At 53.6% G+C, this 14,705-nt stretch overlaps 5 protein-coding genes across 5 annotated transcripts; 2 read left to right on the top strand and 3 right to left on the bottom strand.

The window, feature by feature from the left end:
- Positions 1-27: 27 nt before the first annotated feature.
- Positions 28-3,002, bottom strand: TrAFT101_009572 (uncharacterized protein). The gene is made up of 2 exons (XM_024900012.2): positions 2,200-3,002; positions 28-2,094 (listed from the first exon to the last, which is right to left on the bottom strand). Exons 1-2 carry the CDS (start codon positions 2,623-2,625, stop codon positions 139-141), a joined length of 2,382 nt encoding a protein of 793 aa, XP_024761490.2. The 5' UTR covers positions 2,626-3,002; the 3' UTR covers positions 28-138.
- A 699-nt stretch (positions 3,003-3,701) lies between these two features.
- On the bottom strand, positions 3,702-5,530 carry TrAFT101_009571 (uncharacterized protein). Its single transcript, XM_024908104.2, has one exon. It carries the CDS (start codon positions 5,405-5,407, stop codon positions 4,016-4,018), a length of 1,392 nt encoding a protein of 463 aa, XP_024761491.2. The 5' UTR covers positions 5,408-5,530; the 3' UTR covers positions 3,702-4,015.
- A 1,727-nt stretch (positions 5,531-7,257) lies between these two features.
- TrAFT101_009570 (uncharacterized protein) lies at positions 7,258-9,452 on the bottom strand. Its single transcript, XM_066128703.1, has one exon. It carries the CDS (start codon positions 8,812-8,814, stop codon positions 7,705-7,707), a length of 1,110 nt encoding a protein of 369 aa, XP_065984823.1. The 5' UTR covers positions 8,815-9,452; the 3' UTR covers positions 7,258-7,704.
- A 2,813-nt stretch (positions 9,453-12,265) lies between these two features.
- On the top strand, positions 12,266-12,580 carry TrAFT101_009569 (uncharacterized protein; the record flags this gene model as incomplete). The annotated part of the gene is made up of 1 exon (XM_066128702.1): positions 12,266-12,580. One exon carries the CDS (start codon positions 12,266-12,268, stop codon positions 12,578-12,580), a length of 315 nt encoding a protein of 104 aa, XP_065984822.1.
- A 1,395-nt stretch (positions 12,581-13,975) lies between these two features.
- On the top strand, positions 13,976-14,278 carry TrAFT101_009568 (uncharacterized protein; the record flags this gene model as incomplete). The annotated part of the gene is made up of 1 exon (XM_066128701.1): positions 13,976-14,278. The coding sequence occupies one exon, from the start codon at positions 13,976-13,978 to the stop codon at positions 14,276-14,278; it is 303 nt and encodes a 100-aa protein (XP_065984821.1).
- Between the last annotated feature and the right edge of the window lie 427 nt (positions 14,279-14,705).

Genomic DNA, 14,705 nt, shown 5'->3' with positions numbered 1-14,705 from the left:
TAATCATTAATCTCCGTTCCCTTACGCTCTATTCATCAATTGTAAACACATACATGCTTAAACGCTCAAAAAAAAAAAAAAAAAAAAAAAGTGCAAATACAAGCTGTTAAAACAAACAATACCCCCGTAACATTCAATTCACTGCATCTTTACGCCATTGTACTCCGGAATATCACCCCATTCTTCCCTCGTTGGGCTAGGTTGCAAGCTCTGTCCAACCTTCGGGCGCGATCGGAAAACAGCTTCCATATCCGCTTCCTCAGCCAGCTGCTCTAGTAAAATGGTCGCTTCGCTGAGATCTTCTTCTACTGTGGGGAAGTAGCCACCTTCTTTTCGCTGTGGCATCTTGGATCTCCTAAGAGACCTTCGCCGCTCTAGCTGTGCCTTTTGCTGCGCCTTTTCGAATCCAGCCATGCTTCGACGAGTCCGACTAGCGAGATCCTCTGAGTAGTCTGGCTCTGGGGCTTTGATATCTGTTGATTTGGGGGCGGTAGATATAGGAGTAGGAGGGTCAAGCTCCTCATCTTCAAACAATAGAGACTTCTTACGGCTCATCGACAGTCGAGTGCGCTCAGCCAAGGAAAGAGTATGTCGTGGTTTCGTGCGCTTCATAGGTGCTGGAGTCTTGCCCTTCATAGGATCAAGATCATCGTCTTCAGGGCCCTTTGTAGACGACAGTCGTGGAGGGCTATGAGGTGCCTTTTGTCCCGACATGGGCTTTGTTCTTTCCGGAGACCGACGGTGCGTCGGAGTGTCATATCCTGAAGGCCTCTTCGTATGAGAAGGAGGCGTGGCAAGCGGCGAGTCGTCAATCTGAGTCAAATCATAGGTGCTTCGCCCGGGGAAATTCCTCTGGCTCGGCCATTTTTTCAAGACTGGCGTCTCTGGGCCAGAAAGTTGAGAAAGACTCGGTCGTGATATCACAGGTCTAACAGTACGGCTCGGCACAGCAAATTTATCCTGAAAGGAAGTGAAGGATGTGACAGATCCATCGGTGCGGAACGCATTTTCAGCGTCTTCCAAATCACTAATTTCGTCATCGTCGCCGCCCTCAAAGGACGACGTGGAAAGGAGACGGCGGTCGCGGCGATCTTGCTTCACGGGCGTTCGCTTCCTTGTAAGGCTGGCAATGTTGACCTCTTTGGTTGCTATTTTCCCTAGCTCGTATTTTAAATCTGAGACCAGCGCAGCATAGTCATCCGTCATTTGGGGCGCATGATGGAACAGTGCAGCTCTCGTCGGCTTGACCCTTCTCACAGTGTGCAGATCTAAATGAGCTGAGAAGCCAAGGTCAATGCCCTTGGTTTTGGCAGACGAGGTTCTGGGCTTGGACGTTACGGGTGCCGCTTCGCCAAATGTATTCCTGCGGAAGGCATCCCACCTGTAGAGCCTCTCCTTCTGTAGCTTTACTCGATTGTCGAGTTGCTCCAGGAGGCCAACATCGTCGGTATCGAGGTCGTTTAGCCGGCCCTTCTCGGCCCTTCTCCAGACGCGGTCGAAGCCCGTGGCAAGGAGGCCGCCGTGTTTTGGGTCTCCGCACAAAAGAGCCTCCATCCAGGCCTCGCTACCTGCCCAGTTATGGTGTACAGCTCTGCGCATCTCGGCTCTAGCATTGTCAGACACTGTCTGGCCGCCGCCGTCCATCTCCTTGATTTCGAGGGCTTCTCGTCTACGAATGATGCCGTCCTCCTTGTCGTCCAGGACATGGGCAAGATCTTTGAATCGAGCCTTGGCTGCTTCTTTGCGTCGCAAGACTTGGCGGATCGACGCTTTGTGGGCCATGGAAAGCGCGATCAAATGAGACTTTTCGCTCTTGTAGCCTTTGTTCTCAAAGGCGAGCTCAACAGCGGGCGATAGATAGCCGCGGCTGGTGGCAAGGCTGTCCGAAACAACTTTTTTCAGGACGGCCGTGGAAAAGAAGGCCAAGACCTCCTCCAGCCTCTCGCCTTTGCACTCGTCCAGCATCGTCTTGCGGATGATGGTGTCCCGACCGAGGTCGCCATTTTTCTTGGCTTGCTCGAGGGCTCTGACGAGTGCGGCACGGAGGTTGACGGACTGGAGCTGATCACCCGGTGGGAAGAAGGGCCTCAGCTTCTGTTGGACGGGAAATGGACATATTAGCACTCAACGATTCACCATGTCACAGATGATGGAAATGATGGATTTGGCAGTCGGGAGGAGATGAAGAGGAATACGCACATTCGCTGCCTCGTCTGGATCCCAGATGACAAACAGCTGATACAAGGCCCATTCTACGCACTGTACTCGCCTCTTCTGGTCCTGCAAAGTGGTTCCCGACGACGCGAATGTCTCGGCTGAAATGCCGGGCCAGTCGGGGAGCTGGTCGAGGTTGAGCAGCTTGATGTTGGTCAGGAACAGCGACAGAGACGCCGGACCTGCAGCCGCTATGCCTCCACCTGCATTCGGCTCTGCAGGGGCATTGCCGGCGCCGCTGGACGGGATCTCAGTTGATTCGGGCTTCGCAAGGCCGCGCACAGGTCTCGCAAACGCTGCGGCGGCAACGGCTGCTGCCGCCGCTGCTCGAAGGGGTCTGGCTGTGGACGAAGGCACGCGAGAGGCACGCGTCCGAGTAAGGAGCTGGGTCTGCTGGACTACAGTCGCCATATCGGCGCCCTCTTGCGGCCGCTGAGGTGGCTGGCGGCGCAGTTGGGATGATATGATGTATGATGCAGGTGATGCGATGTTTTGCGTCTTTTCTCGCTTCCTGCTTGCTTGCTTGCTTGCGTGCGTGCGTTTGTGCTTACTGCTTGGCCCCGAACTAGAGACAGTATGAGCAGGACAATGGGAGAAAAGCAAGCAGTGCTGGCTGTATCGAAAGCGTCGAGAGAGCGTCCCTTGATGAGAGAAAAAGCGAGAGATCCGGGGAAATGGGCAATTGGCCGCTACCGCATCGTCGGGCTCGCAATTGGGACTCCAGGTCTGTCTATTGCCAGTTCAGATGCAGATGCAGATGCGGCGGGACTGGCTGTGAGTGGCTGTGGATAAGAAGGTTGAGGTTGGAGCTGGAGAGGTTGGTGGAGAGGCTTGTCTGGAATGCCATCCGTTGATTCACTCAGGCACAGCAGGGGCAGTGGGCTTGCCAGCGGACAGGCCAGCGGGCTCGCAGTGGGCGCTAGTGGGCTGGCAGTGGGTGCGCCCCGCCAACCAGCGCATCACAGGTGTCGGTGAGCGCTGCAGCAGCCCACTGTCGCTGGGGGGCCACAGCGCCCCGGCCGCGGGACAAGGCGCACTTATACTGAGTTGTCCCGCATTTTAGACGGCGCTGGCCAGTGTGTTTATGAACACTTCACCTTACATATCGTCGACAGTACAGCCTGTTTATGGATGCATCGCGGCCAATGAGAGCCGGCCAACGGCTGTATGTTTGCAGCTTATACGGGAGTTGTGGAGGAGAGATTGCATGAGAGCGTGACTATGAATGATTACATGTGCGTATGAATATGTATGAAGATGGGCGTGATTTATGAGCGTTGACGAGTGAGATGAGTGGATTGAGCCCAGCACAAAGCACAACAGCACATCGTCTGCCGGTTCAGGCTTTGATTCCAATCATGGATGCTGAATGGCCTCGGAGAAATTGCTGAGCGTACATGCATTTCGACAGCACTAGCAGCATGAGGCAGGTGGCATTGGGTTTATCAATGGTTTGATTTTGGACGCAGCAATTATTTCAAAGAGCTCTTACATCGCCAGTAGCAAGTTGGAGTACTGCCTACAAAGCAATCAATAGCGCGGGCTGGCAGCACTTTATGATGGGGATCAATTATTCTCCCGCGCCGTAACCAAGAATAGCACAGGCTTTCCTTTTTTGAACCTCGCACAAGTCATGAGATCAACTGCATACATACATCATTATCACCATCACCATCGTCGTCGTCGTCATCAGCTGTGATGCTACCGCTGCAACAACGACAACTACAACATAGTATCGTGTATCGTGTCACCACCATCGTCATCATCATGATCATCATCATGATCACCGCCATCATCGCCATCACCACCACGATGTTTCGCTGCCATCGTCTCCAATGCCAATCAGAATAGGTCCCTCGCCGTCACCGTCTGTAGTATTGCTATGCGTCTCGCACATTCCCAGCCCCGCCGCCATCTTCAGCAGCTCATCGCCGTTGCCATATCCCGGCCCGACCTTGACCGTCGCGTCCACAGGCCCGTACAAGAACCACGCACTCATCGGTTGCGCCGTCACTTTCCAGTCCTCGTGCCCCGGTTCGTCGCTTGAGGTCACCGCCAGTCTCTGGACGCCGACGTTGCCAGCCAACAGATAGGCCGTGGAGTTGGCCCCTGGACTTGGGTAGTCCATCATCTTGAGCGGCGCCTTTGCGTAGCCGACGGGCACGTCCTTGAGCGTCTCTGGGAAATACGGGACGCCGTCGAGCACCAGGTCGCCGTCCGAGGGCTGGAACTCCTTTTCGACGTTGCGCGGGATGCGAAGCGAGCCCTCGGCTGTCCAGTGCAGGAAGCCGGTGATCCACCCTGAGATGCGGTAGTCAGGGGGTCCACCGCAGGAGAACAGGCGCTGGGACCGCACAATGTTTTTCCAGAAGTCCTTAGTTTCTTCGCTGCCGGGGTTGTCCCACGTATCGACGAAGCGCTTGAGAATGGGACGCAGACGCTCGGCATAGTCGGCTGGCTCGTCTCCCCACTCCTTCAGCCGGTCTAGCTTGTTCAGCAGCTTCACCCAGTCGTCTCTCGTGCCCAGCAACGTCACCTCGGGAAGGCCACAGGTGATGCCCCCACTGAACTCAAAGTAATGCTGCATCAAGCCCATCATCAAGACGGTGGCTGTGAGGCCGTCGGTCTCATCTGTCGTGGTGAAGCTGGGCGTGATCCAGTCCAGCAGCCAATCGGTCTTGACCCTCTTCTGGATCTCGCCCCCAAACGCCGCAATCACGTCATGCCACGAGAGACGCCACACCTGGATCTCTTCTTTGCCTTCAAAGTCGACGAAGAGGTGCCTGACGTCTTCTGCGTGCGCAGTCATGTAGAAGTTGAGCTGCACCAGAATCTCGAACCATACCTCGTCAGGCCGGAGGACAAGGCTCTGGTGCTGGCCCCATGCCTCGATTGCCCCTCTCACGAGACTGTCCGATGATGGGAAGACGGTGCCATTGGGAAACACGTCCTCGCCAGTAGCCCCAAAATCGTCAAAGGAGGACATGAGAAGCTCTGGCGAGTATGGCGTGCGCGGAGGGAACTCTTCGGGACAGCTTTGCCGGAGCAGCTCCGACGCAGACGTCACGGCACCGGCGGTCGATAGCGGAAGTGGGTCAACATCCGGATCGACAGGGACTGTGATGGCAGCTGCGGCCAGAGGCCCACGGCCACAAAGGCCGAAGAAGAGTAATACCCCTATCTGAGGCAACATGGTGCTTTGCTCCGTGTATGAGTGGGGATAATGTGTTTTGGCGCAAGCGTGAGTTATGCAAGCAAGCTTTTAGCAGAGTCAAAAGGAGTGAAGCTGCTGCAGATGATGGTGATGATGCTGCTGTGTTGCTAGTACTAATGCTACTAATGCATGCAGGGCAATCTAAACTTACAGGAGTACTAGTTGTTGACAACTTACAAGTACGTACTGCTTTTATGCAACTCATCACCGGCAGCAAAGGGGGGCTTACTCGACCAGTCGTGAGAACTTCAGCTCGCAGATTGGTGATCAACATTCCTCAGCCCCTCGGCATCAAATCACGAGGCTAGAATATGGGGTAGATCTGTGCCTAATGTGAAACAGTCTCCCTTTGTACACGTTCCTGTAGATCCAGCCTCCAAAAGCTCAGAGACAGACGCTGGAAACACAAGGCCATTGCCCAGTATAGCATTACACGTGGTCACTAACAGTGCCAGCACATGATGAGTTGTTCCATGCTCCGAATCCATTCAGGCACGGCTGTAGACATCCATAGGCATAGCCCCTGCATTATGGAAAGCCAATTGCGAATCTAGACTCTTGGAGTTTAGAGCCTAGACTAGTTGCTGCGAGTAGTCATACCATACTTCCTACCTATGCAGTCTGCAATACTATGACATGAGAAACCTAGAAAACCGCCCCTTGCATATTCCTTCTGCCAACACTTTACGTCTTTCCGTCTCGTGCAAGCCATCCCAGCTCAAGCCACAGCATGCCACGTAGATGCTTCGGCTCCCATACAGTAAGCACATATTACACAAGATGTATCGGCTGGGGGGATTCCCGCACACCACCGCGGAAAGATGTAATTTTGGTAGGACGGATGTAAGACAAGAAGATGCAATGTGTGCTTTTTTTCTTTCCACTTGTATCATATGTGTGTCTACTGGGATGATATCCTATTGGGCCTGGAATCAGTCAAGAACCAAAGGCTATTATCAATTCCGGAGGATTTGGGTGCCCGCTAACTGCTGGCAAAAAGGGGAAGTGCCTTTTTGACTGGCATGCTGCTCCGCGTGTGGCTTCCGTTAGTCACCTACTCTTGTCTCACCTCGCATCATTACGTTTCTTTTTTTTTTTTTTTTCTCGGGGCAGCCCGGGTTCTAAATTCTAATACGTAGCATCAATCTCCTTTGCATGTGGTACCGCTAGGTCGCTGTCCTCGCGTAAAGAGCCTTCTCAGCCTTTTGTCTCACTCCCCTCTTCTTTTTTTTTTTGCCCCTCCAGAGTCAACAATCGTAACATTACATTACATTAAACGTTCGAAAAAGCACTCCATACATGGCCCAGATACTAATACATGTAGTTTAGATATCCTAGTACTCCGTACTACTAGTATGACTAGTACGTTAGGTAGTCTAAAACTCCAGGGCCCACGCATCGTCCCCTTCCTAATTAGGCAATCTCAGGTTCACCAAACCAGGAAAAGGGGGGGTCGCCCCGGAAGCACACGATGTTTTTGATTGCATGACGGGTGTGGCATGGCATGCTTTAGCGCAAGATGTGTTGTGTGACCAACCACCAACCTTGGCCTTGCTACGAGAAAAAGGATGTCGGGTAAAAATTCCCGAGATACGCACACACACACACACACACACACACACACACAAAAAAAAAAATAGGAGGCGAACCGACCGTTTTAGACGGGGGGGTGGTTGGTTGGTGTGTTTCCGTGTCTGGCAAGTACTGAGATCATTGTGACCTCATTTTTCAGCTGTGTGACGGTTTGGGGATGGATGCAAAGGTTATTTTTAGCAAAGGGACCTTTTAATGCAAAGAATGGTTGTTTTTTTGATAAAGTTTTAAAGTCTGTTTTTTTTATTGATGTCTTGATGATTCGTGATGCTATCAATAAATCTATCGACTGTATGAAGAAAATAAGAAACTTGCTAGTAATACCCAGTCCCTGAAAGGGAGTGCCTTTGCACACACAATACAGGAAAAATAGAAAGAAGAAGAAAGAGAAACAGAAAGAAAAGCAGAATAGATAATATATCTATGATATCCCGATAATCCCAGCGCCTTGCCATTTCATTCATTGCATTTGATAAAACAAGCCAAAGAAGCGAACAGAAAACAAAAAAAAAATGTAGTAAAAAGGGGTTGGCAGGCTTTTTCATTCAACAGGTTTGTGTGAAGTAATGCCGTAGTAGAAATGAAGAGAGACACAAAAAAAGAAAAAGGTAAGAAACTTGCGACCCATCAAATCATATCCTAGGCCGCAGTTCCTCAGCTGATGATGCGGCATGCTTTGGGAGTCAATCCTCTCGGCTGTCGTCCTGGACGCGCTTGACGACCTCGACCAGGCGGGGGTAGATCTTCTCTGTTGCCTGGATGCCGCAGACCTTGGCGACGACGTCCTCGGGAGTGTTCTCGGACATGATGGCAGAGAGCTCCTTGGACTCGTCGTCACCCTCGACGTCCTGGAAACGGAAGGTCATCTCGATGGCATCGAGGAGGAAGTGAATGGGCATGTCGTTCTCGGCAGCTTCGGCAGCAGGGCCGACGAAGCGCTCCTTGCGAGACAGCTTGCGCAGGGGAGCACGGCCAACGCGCTCGACGGCATCTTCCAGGTGGGGGTTGCCGATGCGCTTGATGATCTTGTTCATGTAGGCCTCCTGGGCGTCCTCGTCGATGCCGTGCTTGGCGACGAGCAGGTTCTTGGTCTCGGTCAGGGCGCCGCGCACCTCGGCCATGATCTGCTTGTCCTGCAGGGCGTCGAAGACGGTGCGCTTTCTGCGGTTGTAGCCGTGGTAGGCGGCGGTGGCGTGGCCGGTGTTGACGGTGTAGAGCTTGCGCTCGATGAAGGGGCCAGGTTGTTGACCCAGTTGATGCCCTCGATGGAGGGGATGCCGACGTCCTCGAAGGGGTCTTGTCGACAACCCACTCGAAGAACTTCTCGAGCGTGACGTCGAGGCCGGCGTTGGGGTCCTGGGCCGGGACGATGCGATCAATGGCCGAGTTGGCATAGCGGGCACGGAGGTGGTGCGTGTCGAGGCGAGCCGGGTCGGTGTTCCTGGCGTCCTTGATGTGGCTGGCGAGGGTGTCGGTGGCTCCAATGGCGTTCTCGCAGGCAATGACATGCAGGGGAGTCTGCTCGTCGGGGCCGTCTGCGCGGCGGTCGATGCCCTTTGCGATGACGGGGGCGATGAACTTGAGGATGTTGGGGCCGACGGAGCAGGTGACGACGTCGGCGGTGCGGATCTCCTCGACCAGCTCCTCCTCGTGGGTCCGGGAGTTGATGGCGCGGTAGTTTGTGATTGTGCTCTCCGAGGTGCCCTCTGAGCCGACCTCGATGACTCTGTAGGAGGGGGTGGCGTTGATCTTGTCGATGAGGTCGCCGTTGACATCGGCGAAGACGACTTCATAGCCCGAGTTGTGGAGGAAGCAAGCAACGAAGCCTCGGCCTGCAGAAGGACGTTAGAAAAGAATTGAGAAGAGGATGGAAGGATGTTTTGTTTTGTTTAGTTTAGTTTAGTTTGACATACCAATGTTGCCAGCACCGAAGTGAACTGCCTTTTTGCCCATCTTAGCCATGGTGGTGGTTTACAAGGCAAATAGTATAGATAGATAGGTGGGTTAAAGTAGGTGGGTTAAAGGAGGATAGGATAGAATAGGATCAGCCGGCAATGGTAATGTGGTAGAGAGTATATATATATATATATATATAATATATATGGGTATAAGTCAAGTGAGGCGAAGATGGTAGCAAACGGTGGACCGTTTTAAACTGCTCGGATGCTGAGGATGAGATGATGGGACTAAGATGCAAGAGGGAAGAGCGGGAATCGCTGCAGCTTTATATAATTCGACCAGCAAGCAGGCAAAACTCTACTGATACCGCCAGCAACAAAGTACACGATAATTTGCGAGAGAATGAGCACGAAAGATAGTGAGAGCCGGGGGTGGAGGCAGGGCGTGCCGATGACGATGGCGGGTCCCGGCAGCAGCCCAGCAAGGAACTTTGAAGCTGATCGTCCACCATCGTCAGAGGGCCGGACAGGACAGGACAGGACAGGACAGGGGGGGGCACTGAAAGGTGTCTCTCTGCGTACAGGTACAGGCGGGTCCCCTGCTGGAGACGAATGTAACGGACGCTGTATGTAGCATGTAGGCGTGCGTTTTTGTTGAGACGGGGCGGGTACAAGTACATGCCTCGGTGGATGCGGCAAGACATCATGGCGCGCGGCGGCCAATCAGCGGGTGCTGGCTGACGCCTGGCGCAGCAGACGTGGCGCAGGATCGGGGCGGGTCTGGCGCTGGCAGAGGTGCTGGTACTTGCTGGCAGCGATGGGTACCTGGTGCTGCACCACGCTTTTCACATGCCCTCATCACCGTACCTACATATCAGCGAATCGACGCATGTGCAGCAGCATGAAGCACTGCGACTGAATTTGAAATATGTAATCGCCATGGCGTGGTTTGCACACACACAGTAGTATGTAATATGCTGCGTTGTGTATCTGCAACGTCGTGTGTGCTTGCTGCTCGCCCAGCGGCAGATTCAGCCGGCGATTCCATCTCGCATCATCATGAAACTACGCCAGCATGGCATCAGATGCTTTGGCTGCTGCTGTGCCACCAGGCCATCATCATCATCATGACTCTCTCTCTCGGCCGTTTTGGCCGAGTTCCGTCAGGGGAGAGAGCAAGAGAGCCCCATCCAAACTGTGGCCAAGAACTGGATGGAAAGGTGCTCCGTTTTCCTGTTGCCATCGTCAGCATAGCAGCGACTTGGTCTGCCAATTAGGGGCCCCCATCCGCCAAAACCAAGGAAATTCCTGCGGTGCGCCTTTTTGTCGTGATTTTGGGTGCGTCGTGCTGCCCCCACCGCCCAAACTAACGTCATCCGGTGCTGCTGCGTTAGCGGTTTAGTGCACGACAAGCAGCGAAACAGGCGCGCTGCTGCCCCCGAAACGTGCCCCAGGGCTGGCGCTGCTTAGCGGCCCTCGGGTGGCTGGCTAGTCGAACCAAGGGGGCCACTGAGGCGGCCTACGAATGGGCGCTGGGTGGGGAGCGCCAGTGGGCGGTGACATCAACAGCGCTTCACCACGCTCGGGTGCTGCTTCACGATGCCCGCTGCTGCACGATTCGACGGCGATGGATGCGATGCCCAGAACGGACGGGCCCTGCGTCACGGGCCCCTGTGCCCGCCTGTTGCGAGGAATTCTTAATTTGCTTGTTATTTCCGCTGGGCGAGGCGAGGCTGGTGATATCATTCCAGCCGCGCGGTCCAGATTGGAGCTGACCTGGAGGCATTCGTGGCTCACACTAACGAGCAGCTGCTGGCCTCGTCTCGTCTCATCTCGTCTCGTCTCGTCTCGTGTCGTCGCTGCTCTGCTCCTCCATGGCTGATGGCTGGAGTTACTAACGCAAACCTACGTGTTTACAATGGGCGTGTTAGCGCCAATTCCCGCTCATTGACGGCCGCGCTTGGATGCCACACCTTCGGTATGTGATGCGATGCTCTGGCGATGTGTTTGCATGTGTTTGCATGTGCTGCGTCCAGCTCTGCCATCTAGACTACAGTACGTCCTGCTCCGGCAGAGAGAGAGAGAGAGCATCGCATCGCATCTTCAATGGATGAATGCCCCTCTTCCTCTTCCCATCCCCCTCGTCGTCGTTATCATCCGCCGTGGCTTGTCTCTCTGTCCCCCCCTAAAACTCATCATCCCTACCACCCCCCCCCCTTTCACAAGCTGCCTGTCAAGACAAACTCAGATACTGCCAGGCTTACCAGATGCATACAGTAGGTACATCGCACATGTACGGGACCACGTTGGTATCTACGATCGTCGCCTCACAGGGGCGGGGGGGGCAACCCCGGCGGCTCAATGACGTAGATTGAGGGGGATCATCGCCAGGCAAGCTTCGTTGAACAAATCACAGCTTGCCAGGACAGGCGGCACTGGTGTTTCAGTTTCACAGACAGCTGTGCACGATGGAGATGGATGCAGAATGCAGGATGCAATAAATACATGCACTCTTCTGTCATCCAGCATAAACAGGATCTCGTCCCGCGCGCTGGATGGAACGGACTCCTTTTTCCCCTTTACGCGAAGCCGTCAACGTCAATGGCTGGTTGGGGATCACAGCTACCACGGCTGCTACTATTACTGCTCCTTTTGCTTAGCATGCATCTCTCCCTTGCAGCTCATACGCCCTCATGCAACGCAAGATAGTCTACGGAGCAAAAGGACAAAAGGAAGAAAACGAACGAGGGTTGCGTCGGCACTGCATCCATCAACCCGAAGGGCCATCCATCCATATCCATCTCGCAGCAGCGACGACTCCTCAGAACCGCTTCCCCGTGGGACCCTCTGCGGGCGATTCTCTAGTCAGTTGATGGTCTCCGCTCCATCTCCCCTTGGCCCAATACACGCCCGCGGGGAAGCATGTGCTTGTCGATCTCTTGCTTCTTTCTTTCCCGTTGCTCTCCATCAACCACATGCTGCTGCTGCGTGCGTGCATCGTGCGTGTCGTCTGCTGGCTGTTTCTTGTTCATGTAAGTTGACGTCGTGACAAAGCTTACACCTCGACTTCAAGTTTTCTCATATGCCGGAACGCTATCATGACGGGCATGAAAAACAGGTTATGAAACATGCCAGACACTGCCCATTTGCGTCAAAAACACATTGCCAGACTGTAATGAGAAGCCGTGCGCCGTGATATCGACGTCAAGCCACCCCGGCCAACTGAATAACTCCTCATTTTCTTTAGCTTCGGCTGTGATACCTGCACGAGTCCAATCTCAATCAAGAATAAAAACATGCTAAAAGATACTACTGCGTGAAACATGTGGCATTAGCTTCGGATTTCATGCAAACTCGGGGTCCCAACAAGACAAGAAAAGAAAGCAGAAAAGAGAAAGTGATGTTCACTGGCAATACCCGTTGTGGACGGTCCCAAGCATGGATTTGCCGCCATTTCAACCACTCACAGCCCATGAGCCAGCCCGGCCTCGCGCCAAGTCTCAAGTCAGAAGACGGGCCGACACATGGACGAGTTTTTGCGCGCTTTTTCCGTTCGGCTTCAAAGCACGAAAGGGACGATAATAACAGGGACGAAAAAGCTAAGGGTGGCTTGGCCTGGGTCTTGGCTGGGCTCTCTCCGGCCCGGGCTGGGCTTGGCTGAGTTCACTTCACGATGCCGCTTCCTTCGGCCTCACTCGTGTGCTGTTTTGTGAGCCCCTGGCAGCAAGCTGGGCGTCGCTTATCGTAAGATGGCGAGATTCTTTTTCATGTCCATACATTGGCAGAAACAGCAGCCACGTTGCAAAGCATCCCTGGAGAGTCGAACGCGGTGCAACGGGCTGGCTCACCGCATCATGCCAGGCTGTTTCTCTCCATGTCATCTGTGTCTTGTACATACAAACGCCAAAGGGTCAGCTCTCCAGCATCCTTCCGGGCCCTGCTCGCCTCGTTCTCCCGGCACGGCGGACGAGGGATCCAATGAGATCGATTCGATGCCAAAGACAAGACACCCGCATTGCAGGATCCACCGCCGTTAGCAGGTACTTGCGCCCTCGCCAACGCTGCCTCGTGCATGCTTGGGACTTTTTATCACCGCTGGCCAACGGCTGCAGCATTCTGCCGAACTCCTCCCCAAAGCAGCGCCCTCCGCCGGGCCTCCGGGTAGGGGCGCGCCTCTTTTCTCCACCGCGCACCGCCGTAACAAACCGGCGCGATTACAAACAAATGGGGCCCCAACCGTTTCGCCTTTGGCGGCATTAAAGTCGAGTCGTATTAGCAACAACCTTGCCATGGGGGTGGCGGGCGAGTAGGAAAAAGGCCGCAAAAAAAGCGGAAGAATGAACCATGCAAGTGCTCCGTACAAGTAGTAGTATCGCGCTGCTGCTAAGCTGGACTTGGCTCGAGGTAAACCGGTCTGTACATATTAGACGGTGGCGGTTTTGGACTCGGCCCAGCTCAGCTCAGCTCAACAAGAGAGACGGCGGCATGACTCGGATTCCCCGAACGAGAGACGCAGATACAAGCAAACCGACAGGCCAGCCGTCATGTTACATTGATACCGACTTGACATGCATCGTCTTCATTTCTTTGGCTCGTGTTGCCAATTTCACGGGGGTAGCAATACTCCGTTCCTCGACATAGCCATAGCCCCCCTATCACTTACATGTGTGTGTACATGGCGATTATATCCCGCTGAGAGGTCGTTATCTCCTCTTACATGCAGGGCACTAATATGATGTGTCAGGCAGTATTACCTAGTGCAGAGGCCAGTTAAAGCCATAGAATTGCCCGAGATAGCGGCGAAACCGCCGTCAACCCATGGCCAAGCAGCATTCCCACGATAACCGCGTCAACACAAGATGCTTGCTTGATCCCTAGATGCGCCCGCGCCCCCTGTGCCGCACATTTATTTACACGTGGGTTGGGCTGCCTCTTCCTTTGCATTCCTTCTTTACTAGGTATTAGTACAGTACTCTCTTTTCAGTGTAGATGTTTGCCGGATTACCTATTGTCCTCGGCCAATTGCATTGCCGTGCTGTATGTAAATCACGCTTGGATGCCTCTCAGCCTTGCAACCCATTATCGACTCCAGATGTGCTGTAACTCACCACAACCTGTCAAGGACAAACAACAGTTATTACCCATATCCTCACCCTTGTATCTTGACAACAGCCAACTGACAGTTACATTCCCCCAACATGTCCATCATCCATTTACTTCAACATTTCCCTTTCCCTTTCCCTTTCCCTTTCCCTCTTCCTCAGACTCAGTCAGACACGCCACTTTTTCCCACATGGCAGAGGAACCTGCCCCAGACCGTTTCACCAGCCTTAGCCTAGCCGTTTCCCCCCCAGCCTAGGCTATAATCCTAATCCCAATACCTACCTACTCTCTAACTCGTCTATCCATGGGATGCCAAATCGCTCATCGTCTTCTTCTTCCCCGTGTTATCCCGCTTCTACTACAACTCTACTGTATATACATACCCCGTATAACAACTGAATGCTACCCAAAGCAGCCCTTTCAGCCGTCTCTAATAGGAAGTATCTTCTCATTCGCGTTGTTAATTCTTCACATGCACCATCGCCTTTTTTTTTCTCTTTGTTTCATCAAGTTATTGAAAGCGCCAAGCCTGCTTATTCCCGTACCAATCGCGAAAACCTCAATTTCCTTAAAAAAAAAAAAAAGGCCTCAATATTCCAACCCTCAGCTCTTGGAGCCACCAACAACCAAACCAACCCCCCCAGCTCATTCTCCCCCATATATGACTCTTTACCCGTGTGTGT

The sequence above is a fragment of the Trichoderma asperellum genome, chromosome 6 (assembly GCF_020647865.1).
Source record: "Trichoderma asperellum chromosome 6, complete sequence".
Classification (NCBI taxonomy): domain Eukaryota; kingdom Fungi; phylum Ascomycota; class Sordariomycetes; order Hypocreales; family Hypocreaceae; genus Trichoderma; species Trichoderma asperellum.
Note: the sequence above shows the minus strand (reverse complement) of the source record. Positions and strands in the feature narration are given on the sequence as shown.

What these genes read in the sequence shown, in the direction of transcription:
- TrAFT101_009572 (XM_024900012.2), bottom strand. Translation starts at nt 2,625, where the DNA reads ATGGCGACTGTAGTCCAGCAGACCCAGCTCCTTACTCGGACGCGTGCC. An exon ending in ATCCAGACGAGGCAGCGAAT is followed by an intron (nt 2,095 to 2,199) that starts GTGCGTATTCCT and finishes CCCGTCCAACAG; the next exon opens with AAGCTGAGGCCCTTCTTCCC.
- TrAFT101_009571 (XM_024908104.2), bottom strand. Translation starts at nt 5,407, where the DNA reads ATGTTGCCTCAGATAGGGGTATTACTCTTCTTCGGCCTTTGTGGCCGT.
- TrAFT101_009570 (XM_066128703.1), bottom strand. Translation starts at nt 8,814, where the DNA reads ATGAAGTCGTCTTCGCCGATGTCAACGGCGACCTCATCGACAAGATCA.